This window comes from Micropterus salmoides, unplaced genomic scaffold (assembly GCF_014851395.1).
Source record: "Micropterus salmoides isolate LMB-PRFRI ecotype aquatic unplaced genomic scaffold, ASM1485139v1 Ms_hic_scaffold_1, whole genome shotgun sequence".
Taxonomy (NCBI): domain Eukaryota; kingdom Metazoa; phylum Chordata; class Actinopteri; order Centrarchiformes; family Centrarchidae; genus Micropterus; species Micropterus salmoides.
Window position 1 is genome coordinate 32,474,176 of NW_024040040.1, and position 12,387 is coordinate 32,486,562.

At 40.2% G+C, this 12,387-nt stretch overlaps 1 protein-coding gene across 4 annotated transcripts in view; it reads left to right on the plus strand.

The window, feature by feature from the left end:
- The window catches only part of ccny (cyclin Y), a 44,684-nt gene that overhangs the window by 17,742 nt on the left and 14,555 nt on the right, over positions 1-12,387 (plus strand). The window contains exons 2-5 of one of the 4 annotated variants that reach the window (XM_038724055.1): positions 8,415-8,489; positions 10,403-10,423; positions 11,763-11,797; positions 11,976-11,999. In XM_038724055.1, coding sequence (XP_038579983.1) covers positions 8,415-8,489; positions 10,403-10,423; positions 11,763-11,797; positions 11,976-11,999 — 155 coding nt within the window. The remainder of the gene's footprint in view (positions 1-8,414; positions 8,490-10,402; positions 10,424-11,762; positions 11,798-11,975; positions 12,000-12,387) is intronic. The other 3 variants (XM_038724069.1, XM_038724060.1, XM_038724075.1) reach the window with 3 other exon arrangements.

The following is a 12,387-nucleotide window of genomic DNA, read 5'->3' on the forward strand; positions in this document are numbered from 1 at the left end:
GGATGACTTCCTGTCTTTGCTAGTAGGGCAATGTGTGTACTGTGTCACTGCATCATGAAGCACAAAAAGACCCAGCAGCAATTAGTACAGGGTAGTGTACAAGCAGGTGGGAGAGGCTGAGAGATTGATAAAGCAATAGAAAGAAATAAAAAGACAGTGAGCCCGGCTGTCTGTCTTTGCCTTTGATGGGCCTGCCTTTCAAGCTAGCGTTGCCTAGTTACAGTGAGCAGAGGATTCAGGGAAGGAGGGAGGGGAGAGAAAGGGGGGGGGGGGGTATGGCTCTCAGCTGGGTGCAGAGTAAATAGCTGCGTTTCTACCAAAAGTACCGGCTCAGCTGACATACAACATTGCAAAAAACTTGGATTTTAACAGTAGCACATGATTTGCACCTTCATGATTATGCATCTTTGTGAAAGTGGGGTAGTGTTTCTGCTTAGCACTTCACATGGATTACTTGTTAATCAGGAAGTGTTTCTACCACTATCTTTTTTCCCTTAGCAGTTCTGATGGTGAAGTGGCTCTGCTTTCATTTGTCTCTTCACCCACTGTGTTTGTCTCTGCTCATGCTAGTTCACCATTTCTTTTTCTGTCTTCCATACAAACTGTTTCTGCTGTAGAAAGCACACAGGACTTTTTTTCTGGAAATCAACAGACTCTGGATGTTCATAAAAGAAAACGTGAAGGGTTACAGGAACTGTGTGTAGGCCAAATCACTTTGGATTCACTTTGGAGGTTCAAAAAGCAGAATCTGTTTAAGTTTGGCAGCTTTAAAATGTTTCCATTCTCTTTACGCCCTGTGCTATTTTTTTTATTTTAGCTTCACCTAATTACAGCCATCCGTCAAGTGTACCGGTAATCAACAGTAGTGCTCCAAATCCGACACATCAGTATACATGGCCAGATACGCTGCCAAGGAATGTCACAGTAACAAATCCCTGTGATGGATTGTAGGAATCTGGGGCTGGTTCGATGTCTTAATGTAGTCCTCCCAACACCGAGCTGTAAGGCTGTACTTCATTGTAGTTCCTCAAAAGGTCCTTTCCTCATGTGAATCCAGGATGTCTCCGAACAGGATGTGGCCATGCAGGCAGACAGGAGGTGTGGTGAGTAACGTAACCATGAAACTTTGACCTGCCATTGACGAATTGTGTGCATGTATGTATGGAGCGGTGGTAGAGGGTATGGATGTCTAAAAACTTTTCACTCACCCAATGTAGAAGGTTTTTTTTTCTCACACATGAGATTTGTTTTTTGTCCCCCCTCCCCCATTTGAGTATACTTTCTCAGTAATGGAATTTGATTGAGTGTTTTCTAAATTAGACTTGTAGATTTCAGTCTATGGCAAATTCTTCTAAAATGCACAAGTCAATGATGCAGCTGATGGATAATGCAGAGTACTAGCAGCGTGGCTTCAGGGATGGCAGTGTCGGTCGGTCCACGCCTTTGGTCAAGACTGAAATATCTCAACAACTTTCGGATGGATTGTCACGACATTTAGAAAAAGACATTCTTGCCCCCTCTGGATAAATTGTAACAATATTCGTGATCCCTTCACTTTTCATCTAGTGCCATCATCAGGTCAAAATATCATCAAAATATGAATTTGTCCAGTACTTTGTGGCCATGCAGAACTAATGACAGCCCCATCAGCCTCTGCTGTACTTTGTGTTTAGTGCTGATTAGCAAATGTTAACATGCTAACAAGCTCAGCTAAGATACTCAACATTATACCTCCAAAAACATCAGCAGGTTTAAGATTGTCGCTGTTAGCATGCTGACATTAGCATTTAACTCAGAGAACATTTGTGCCTCAAGTACAGTGTCATTCCTATGTTCCCAGGATCCTTTGTTCCCCAGTTCCAGGGTTTGGATTAGGGGGTTAGGATACGGAGAACATGGGTTAGGGTTAGACATTGCGGCTGCTGTAGCTTAGGTTGCTTTTAGTTACTGTAATCTTGTACACAATATGCCTCAGTTTAGGACATATTGGGGTGATGGAAACAAAACGTTATGGCTTCTTTCTTATGCTGAGTGAATTGACGTACTCTTATGAAACACACTTGTGATTGAGTATTATTAGGCTATATAATTGTGCTGAAGTCATCAATATGATTTCTTAAAGGAGGATGACCATTAGTCTTTTATTCACTCGGTTTCCCATTCATTTAGTCTCTTTAAAAACCTTTAACCCTGCCTCTCTTTTGAGATTTAGAATCTTGCCAATTCAGTGTCCATTTAATGGCAACTAATCAATCCAGCAAATGACATGACTCCTTTTTAATGTGTGGTGTGGATTGAGGCTGTGAAAAGGGAAGTTCGTTGTTATCGCACACACTGTTTAAATGAAAACACAGTGGCTGTATCATTAAGGGATACAGTGGAAAATGTCATAACATAGATAACATACTTTTACAGAGGTGCGGGGTTAATGTCACAGCAGAGCTCATAATATGTTGAGTCCATACCTCCTCTGTGCTCTGTAAAGTGTTTTGTTACCCAAGTTGAGAGCAACTTGATTTTAAAGATCTTCCCTGTGTCACACATTCACATGCTATATTTTTCACTTTCCTTCTTTCTCACATTACAAGACACAAACACACACACTCTTTGACAGCAGTAATAAGGTTTGCTCTGTGAGTAAGTATCAAATGAAAACTGCTTCACTTTGTGGCTCCAAACTGCACTGTAAAGGCTGTTTTACACCAGAAAGCATGTGGATGAGATCCAAGGTGAGACAGGAGAAAGAGCCTGGGAGAGTGACACAGTAGTCAAAGCTGTTTAAGTTAAATCTGCACAACAACCATTGTTTTCACAGTAAACCTTTTGGAGCAACAGGCTGTTGCACAAACCTTAGATTACACTGACACTGTAGAAACACTGTTCTGTAAAATTCCTGAACCCCAAGAAGGCGCAAGCCTAAAACTGTTAAAGTTAAATTATTTTAAGATCCCAAATCATCCCACATCAGTGGTCGAACCAGATTGCATCATCAAACAGGAACAAAACAGTCTGAATTAAAGTAGTGTCAACAAAAATAGTGCCACACTAACTATAACCATGCAACACTGTGTTCCTTTTGACAAATCTATTTTCAAACAGCAGCTACATCTTGTGCTCTTTTCACTCCACACTCCATTACAAGATGTGCTGTGTGCTTCTTATCTTAACCGTGTGGGCGTACTGTTTGATAGCATGCTGTCGACAGCCGGGCGGTGCTGTACTGCGCCATCTGGATCCCCTCAGGCTGCCACCTCAGCAGGGCAGCCAAAAACCAGCATGGGTCTTCCTGTCTGAGCTGATGTTGCAACCCAAAGCCACCTTCATGACAGGCTCAGAGGGCAGGCAGGCACAGTGCCAGCTATCGGCTAACCAATTTAATATAGAAACTCCTGTTCACAATGTAACTAACAGCGGTTTAAAGGGCTCCAGTTTCCTCATTGTCCTGCGAGTGGTGGCACCTGGTTGGGGTGCACGTTTCATAGTTTTCCTGGTTAAAAATGAGGGAAAGATGTGGCACTTCAGCTGTGATCTACTGAACCTGGATTTTATTTTTTAGATATTAATAAAATTCAGTCATTTGTCATGTCCTACAGAGATTCTCCTCTTTCCTCTTGACCCTGAATCACAATTAAGCGAAAGGGGTTGATTTCTTATCTATTATGATTCTGCATTATTCAAGTTTTAAAAACAGATTCTTATGTAAATGCATCAAGTTATTGTTTCTCTCTGCTAAGACAACTATGCTGACAGAGCTGAAAAGTTGTAAAACCTAATTTAACCAACTTGATCTTCAATGAAGGCAAGTGTTTGAATGAATTTTCAATATTGGTAATCTCTTAGAGAAGACACAGCAGGGATCTATTTGTTTCATTATAACTCCTTATAAAGCATATAAAGGTATTTTTGTGTCTTTTGTGTCATTTAAGCTCTCTGGCTACCATGCTGGACATAACTGTCCCCAATGATCCACACTGCAACTATAGGAGGAAAATAAATGAGTGTAAAAAATGCTTTTATGTCACATCTAAAGGAGAAAACATAACATATCTAGATAACAGTCTATATTTTTAATGTAATATCAGCGGTCTAAAGTGTAGTTTATGCTGTGTGACCATAAACTTAAATTACCGCAGTCACAGAAAACTAGTTTTGCTGGATATCATGTACAATGTGTGAAAGATGAATAGCTAACCTTAGCCTAGCTAGTCATGTCTGAGTGCACAACAAATGCACTGCCAGTCAAGCTTCCTGCCAAGACTGCTAACATTAGCTAACTGTTAGACATGTTATTTTAAAGACAGCGATAGACTCCATGACCTTGCCAACGGTAAAAATAAATAATCATTAAATCATACCATACTACATTTAAAAGCATTTCTATTGAAATGAGCAACATAAAGTCAGCTTACCTCCATCTAGCCTGTACACGAAACAACTCCATCTCCAGTAGAGCTGAGTGCTGGTCGGAGCCATGGGAGCGAGGGGATTGTGGGTGTGGCCATGCGTTCGATGCAAACCCGTGATTGGTCAATCAAACCCACCAATAGAAACTCTTATTTTGACCTTTATTGACTCGCAACATTTTTAGACTTGCAAAACTCTCACTTGCAAAACTGTTTAACCTGCAAAACTTTCTGACTCGCAAGGAAAACTTTTTGACTTGCAGTCAAAGAGGACAAATTAGCAATTAAAACTTTTTGTGACACACACAAAGGGCTGTTTTATTTTTAATTACAAACTTGATTTTTGATTGCAGTGCGATAAATATGCTCTCAAAAATTTTTTTGGCCTGCAGTAAAAAGACACAAAAATACCTTCATAAAAGTAGCCCTGCTCATTGCTTTGCAACATTGCCCCCAATGGCCTAATACAAACAGATATATTAAAAGTAAGCTACCTTAGTATAAATCTCTGATGATTGATAAATGCATAGTCTCATGGTATATATCATCATATAGCCGGACCCCACCCTCCATTTATTGTTGTATGATTGTGCAGTCTTATATGACTGTCACTGACAAGATGATGCCTAGGTAATTTCTTTCACTTGAACAGACAGATGTGTATTCATTTATCAGAGGAGAGCTCTGGGAAGAAGGCCAATGTGCTATTTTTTTTGCTATATACTTTTGGTTTTGTCCTCCATCTTTCTATAGGTGTGTTCTGCAGGGTTTCTGTAGGAGAGTAAATGGTGGAAAACACTCCTGGCTTACATACACAAACTCACCCATTCCCTCCAGTCTTTGTTCAGCCTCCCTCCTTAACAATGTGTAACCGCCACCCCTGCTTCCTCTCTGCTTCCTGAAACGCAGGAAGTTGGGTGCTTTCGTCTACCCCAGGTTGGAGAAAGGGAGAAAACCAGGGATGGCGGAACCACAGCAAAGGTCACTGACACCAGGGGAAACTCCCTGGATCTGTGGACACTCTGCTTCCTCTGTTCAAAATGTGACATCACCAGGAATTGGAGAACCATCTTGTCTTTCTCATTAATTCATTGCAGTTTTTATATTAGAAGTGTTTTCGTCACGTAAAACAAAAGGTCAGATTTGTGACTGAGGATTTGCAGATGCACGAATGTGAGTGTGCTACAGGTGTATGGGATGCGTCAACGGTTGAGAAGGGTGTGCAGCATCAGTAATGCTGGCCGCACACTAGAGGATAATTGGTCCAATTCGCCCCTCCCAACAATCACTGGGGCATTCCTGAGCCAAGGCTGGATGGAGCAGATTATCGTCCCAAATGATCCTGTTGTGTGAGGGGTTATAGACATAATCTTAAGGTCGCCGACTAGAATGGAGCCACCTCGATTATAAATCGTAAAAAAAAAAAAATTGTATAAATCCTTTTCTCAGCCATGAGTTCGACAGTTTTATTTTCTATTTTTGTGTTTCTGTGCAAAACACAAGATGATAACTGATAACGACAGTTTGCCTCCACGTTTGTTCAGTTCTGAAGTAATGTTTGATCGCACGAGATTCTGTGAGATCCAAAGTCCCTGGAATCGCTACTCTGAAATCATTTAGCATAAATGCCAAGTGTGCGGCCCTTCGTCTTGACTGAATCATTTGGTGTTGTGTGCGTTGTTAAGAATAAAATATAAAAAATCGGGGAAAAAATTTTGATTTGAAAATCCTCTAGTCTGCACCAGGCGTAATCCACCCTCAGTTTTCCTTCCTGCTCTTTGCTTCTTCCCACACCCATCTTTTATTCAATGTCACTTCCTCCTACATAATGGCTGTGTGTGCGTGTGTGTTCAAGTGGCTCTCAGACACAAAAAGACAGTAGTTCAAAAGCGTTTGGACACAATGGTAGTGGCTCACATGTATAACCCGCAGTGTACTGAAAGAGGCTCTGTAGCTGTCATTTCATAATTTTTTTTTTTAATGGTTCATTTCAAACTAAAGTTTTATGTCAACAATGCTCATTTCAGTAAGGTTTTATACTGAAGCTGGTTGCAAACTGACCTTTTCTTCTTCACTTTCACACCCCACAGTTTCTCCTCACCTTTGCTCTCATGTTTTATGTTCCTTTCTCATATCCTCCTCTCTTCCCCTCCAATCTCCATTTTCCATAATCATCTTCTCTATTTTCTCTTCTCGCTGCCCCTTCTGTCTCGTCTCTCCCTGTCAATCATGTTTCAAATTTGCCCCTCTCATCACTTGATTTTCCGCTCTCTTATCCTTTTCACCTTTTCTCCCTCATTATCAGCTTGTCACTTCTCTTCTGTCTCTCTCTCTTTTGGCATCTGTTTCTCTTTCTCTCTATTAGTCTGTCTGGGTGTTGGTCCATTATGACCCTTCCTGTTTCACTGACATAATCCAAGAAACCAGGAAGCTGCTGATGGGGTCATTACACCACACAGTTTTTTTTGTGTTTTAAGATTTAGTTTAGTTTTCTTGCCTGTATTGAGGTTTTAGGAGTAAGTATTACAGTTTTAGTTACTGATTAACGTAGACCAGTATATGATAATGATCATAACCTTATGTCAACAATATTTTCATCTAAGGTTGTTCAGTATATTAAATCACTCAACCAGGCCACCAAGCAACCTTGGACATATAATTCCAATCCACTGTTCAAACAACAGTGGTGCTCTGTTTTAATAGCTACAGCTGTGAAGCAGGCTCAAAATGTAGACCAAGAAATAACCAAATCCTGACTCTTCTCAGTAAATTTCTTGTTTAAATTTGAATAGTAAAAACTCTTATTTCCTCCTGTGGGGTTTAATCAGGGCAAAAAACTAGGACACAAAACTGATACTGATATTCGGTGGTTTTACGTAGCAGCCATCTGCCAGGCAGCAGTGTCTGTACTGGTTCTGCTTTGGCACATACATGTCTAACAAGGGAAGATGGTATGTTAACAGCAAAAATAAAAGCTGACAGGTAATCTCTTTAGAAAAAGATGTCTTTTTTGGCTGTGGGAACATGAGATGGGCATTTTCACTGTTTTCTGACAAACAGTCTATCAATTAATCAAAGAAATAGCCGTTAGATAAATCAGTAATGACATATACTTTTTGCAGCACTAAAACACACAGTTTCACTTTGTTAAACACCAGTTAGCCAGTAGTAGTTGCACTCTTTTAAGCAATCAGAAGTTTAACATGTGACTTATGTTAAAGTTAAAATTTAATTCAAAAAATCACATCAGAATGCTATCCAGAAGACAATGGGGACGATTAGTCACTCAGGAACTTCATATGCGGACAATCTGATAATACTACTGTCTTGCTTTTACAAGAATTGAGACATGTAAAATTCATGAATTCATCTCCGGTGGCATATAGCTGTACCTGTAGCCGTCAGTGTCAGACTCAGAAGAGAGATGTTGTATAAATCTGCTATCAGAATTCATCAGATCTTTTTTTTTTATTCTTACAGTTTCTATTGCCAGCTACTGTCTAATGTTGTGGATGACCCTAGGCGGTATGTGTGTTCAGACAATGATCTAAAACAAATCTATACCTTACTGCTGTGTTTGCCTAGCACATTGATTTACAAACTGCTGTTTATACAGCACTGGTGCAGCAAACTGTTGGCTAACAGATTGTTTTTCCATTCAGTTCAGCTCGTTACAAGAAAGGTGGTTAACCTCTGAAGCTAACCCCACAATTTAGCCTAAAAAGTAAAGGTTTCAGTCTATAATGTGTTTCAGTTATTCTGGTACAAAAGGTGTTCATTGCTATTGTATATTTTGTATATTGATTGTTGTATATTCTGTTGAATATCATTTTGTCAAAAGAAATTTTAAGAAGTAGTTCAGCTATTAGAAAAACAATATGCAGACTCGAAGTGAAATTGGTTTTGTACCGGAAGTGATTCCTGGTTGTCCAGGTTTTTGTTCTACAAATCCAATTGGAATTAAACGCTGAATGCTGCCTATAAGACTTTTTTTGTTCCTCTTCTTTTCAGACCTGCCCATGGAGTACAATCCCTCAGATCATCCCCGAGCCAGCACCATCTTCCTCAGCAAGTCACAGACTGACGGTGAGTACCACTCTGTGTACACCACTCATTTCTCCTACTCCTAAACCTACTTTTGAAACTTCGACAGCCCTTGGCTTGCAAATCAGTCGCTGCATTATAATCAGGTTTCTTTCAGGACAGTATCTTAAGACAGCGGCAGGAGTGGCAATAGTTCACAGTAAAGTAGGGCTAAAACATTTATAGGGATTGTTGGTGAGTCACGTCAAATGCTTATACCGGGCACACACAGGACCTGCTTAGATGAGGCTGATGGAGCCTGAGGCAAGATGAAGTTGGATTCTGTGTTGTTGTGATGGCTTTTTTGACCCTAGAAACTCACTTAAAGACTTTAATGTTATTAGGGCAAGACTGAGAGTGTGTACTAAGGACTAATGTAATGGGTGATGCTTGCTATTAGTTAGATTTTAAATTATTAGCCCTCTGATGGCTGTAGGGCCTCCTATATGCATTCTTTTTGAAGACTGTAGTTTCAAGAATGTGTTGTGCAATTTTAAAGCACTGTGAAATGATGCACACCTCATCCAATATTAGTACCTCGATAACAACAAGCATCAGTCTTACAAAATAAGTAAACACATCATACTGCTTAGATACAATTCATTACAGCAAGTGTAAATCATGAAACCTATTCTAATGTGTACATCTCTAGAATGCATTAGACAGATAGTTCCATCAAAGATCTTGTGTATTTTTTTATTATGTTTTCTCGCCACGTTACGCCCGCTCTCTCCCCAACCCCCTCAGGGTGTTAGAGATCTTCACAAATCCCCAAATCTGTGCCAGAACCCAAAAAGACAGAAAGGCACAACCCAAATCCTTACTTTCTTTGTTGGCCTTGAAACAATATTTGAGTCAGTCGCCATTGATCCTCAAAAATGTGGCACCTGCTGAGGAAAAAGTCATTGACAGAGCAGCGTTGCCATATGTGCACATTAAGCAGTAATGCAGCCTGCACAAGTAATTTATATGCATGAAGTACATAGAGTATCTTTATGTTTCAAACTCATGAATGTCAAACAGTGGCATATGCCGCTTGCTTTTTGAGAAAAAAGCTGTTTCATTGATGCTGGGCTAATCCATGGTTCAGTTCAGGCCTCGATTTTTGAGCCATGGTTCCGTTCATACCTCGGTTTCCCAGGTGAGTGTGGGGAGAAGAGAAGAGGAGCAGATTCAAGTAGTAAATAAACACTAAACTAAGGTGGAAAATGACCTAGAATAACCTACTGTCAATAAAAATACGATATAGGCCTACACCGCTACTGGTGAGTCTCTCGGATCCACGAAACGAGACTGTGGACTTTTGTGTTGCCGTTTCAGTCTCAGTTTCAGAACCGTTACAGCCCTACTGGGATTTCAGATGTGGAGCTATACAGTAACAGTACTGTTGATCAACAGCCTTTTATCCACCATAAAGGCTCCAGTCAGGCTCCTGTGGAAGATTATATACCACCTGCCTTTACATCAGGTTTTTTTTTTTTTTTTGAGACACACTGGGGTGTTTTGATCATCTCTGTCAGACAAATAGACTAATACTGTAGCAGTGTGGCGCTATTAGAGTGATAGTAATACATTTTAATCAACTGAAATGTGATGAAGTTGGTTTTCTAGGATTACTTTTCGGGTTAGACATAATCTCTTTACTTTGATGATAAGAGGCTTAATATTGTTCCATTTGCACACACTTGAGAAAAGCTGGTTCAGCTGAGGAGTTTGTAGCCTGCAGGCTGATATATTGATCTGATATCAGGTGCTTATGCTCTTTCAGCCTTTCAAGCTGTTGTGTGAATGTCCGCTGGCCTGTTTTCTCAGCATACTTTTACATAAAAACACTCCAGTCTTTATGTAACTATACCCCACTGTGCATCTGTGTCATAAACAAACATAGAGACAACTTGGACTTTGTGTTTTTTCAGTTGCTGTGCCCAACAAGAGAGGTAAGCCTGTATGTGTCTGGTGTCAGTAGGCAGTTAGCATTATGCTTACTGTGTGTTTGGGCTTGACTTTTCATGTAGCCTCAAGCTTTATTGTATTCTTGTTCTTGATCTGTATCGTTTCTTTTAGCAGGTGATGTGTCTTCACCGCTGAGCTGCTGATATCATTCTATGTGTGTGTGTTTGTGCCCATGTGCATGTCCATCTATGGGATGCACCACTATGAATACGGCTGCATAGTGTTAATCTAAAAGTTGTGTTTTAATTACTGACATGACACACATCAAGCGTTTATTTCATTTCTGCGCTTTAGAAGTCGTTTCTGCAGAGGAGGTGTGAATGAAATAAAAGTTCGAATTCAACCGGGAGTATGAAACTGTGATTTGACACAAGCATCACAGCACATTGTGTAGAGGAATATTTAATGTGTAGGTGAAGGTGTGTAGAGAAAATTATCTGAGAAATCACTGCGGTCAGGAGTGTGATGTAGTTTTTTCCACTAAAATAAGCAGCCCTAATTATGGCGCAAGAGCCTGATGCTTTTTGCTAGAAAGCAGCGCAAACAGTCACGACTGCCCAGAGGCAAAAATAAAACCCCACAAACACATGCATTACATTTTGACTGTGTGTGTGTGTGTGTGTCAGAGAGGTGAGAGACAGACAGTGCTGGATGAGCATTGCCAGACAGCTCACTACATCTGTGTGTGTGTGTGTGATACTGCGCCTTGCATCTGCTCCACTTTGCTTTGCCACCGATCCTTTCCCCCATGTGTGTTTTGCTATATCAGAGTGAACATACACATAGACACACACATAGATGTACAAACAGACACATTACTGACACACAGCTGTGTGTGTGGCCAGATTTAGTATGTACAGAAAGAAATGAAAAACATGACAAATTGCCTCTTGAATAAAACAGTGAATATACTTTATTTGATTTAGACTCGTGAAGGCCAAAATGATGAATGGAATTTATTAATGAATTAGCTCACACTCATTCCCACACATTAAAACACAATTTTCAATGTATCAGGAGAGAATTTTAAAATGCAGTTTGTTAAAACTGCCACACTTTGTTTAATGTAGTTTAGAATACATATTGGATGAACAGCTGTATTCCTCTATTTTCTCAATCTGTAATGATAAGGGATTTAAAAACCTTGGGTAAATGCTGCTCCCTGTCTGTGAGGGCTGTGTACTGCACTCATGCTGAGCGTGTGTGTGTGTGTGTGTGTGTGTGTGTGTGTGTGTGTGTGTGTGTGTGTGTGTGTGTGTGTGTGTGTGTGTGTGTGTCTGTGTGTGACAGCACTGACACCTGTTCTCTCATCTTCCTTTTCAGTTCGAGAAAAACGGAAGAGCCTTTACATCAACCACGTAAGTACAATAAAGGACATTGTGTATGATACATTAAAAGGGTGGTGGATCTTACACAAAGACTAAGGACCATGAATTGGGTTTTATTATGTAACTGTAAATTATTTGGTGGTGTTATACAATTGTGAATATTATAATTGTGCAAATGGTGATTTTAATGTCTTGTATTTTTTGCAAGTTCACACACATTTCGGAGAACAAGGTAAAGTTCCTTAAAATAAAAATACTGACCCTTAAAATAATCTAAACCTTTTATCATTTTCCCCTCTTTAAACCTCACAGATTCCACATATAGTCTTAGTCATGTGCATTTAACGTTGAAAGATGTCGTTTATTGACATAGATGTAGTTAAAAATGTACCCAACAATTTCATCATATTATGGTGTAGTTCATCTACGTCCATCCCTCCAAAAAACCCGGGCCACACTGCCTACTTCTACCTGTGTGTGCCGGCTTCCTCGCTGAACTGCTGCGGCTCACACGTGTGTGGCGTCCACACAGAGTTTGCCTTTGATAATGGCCATCGGTATTAACCGTAACCCTAAAACCTGGTACTCAACCGGGACTCCACTAATGTGTGGAGCCGTGC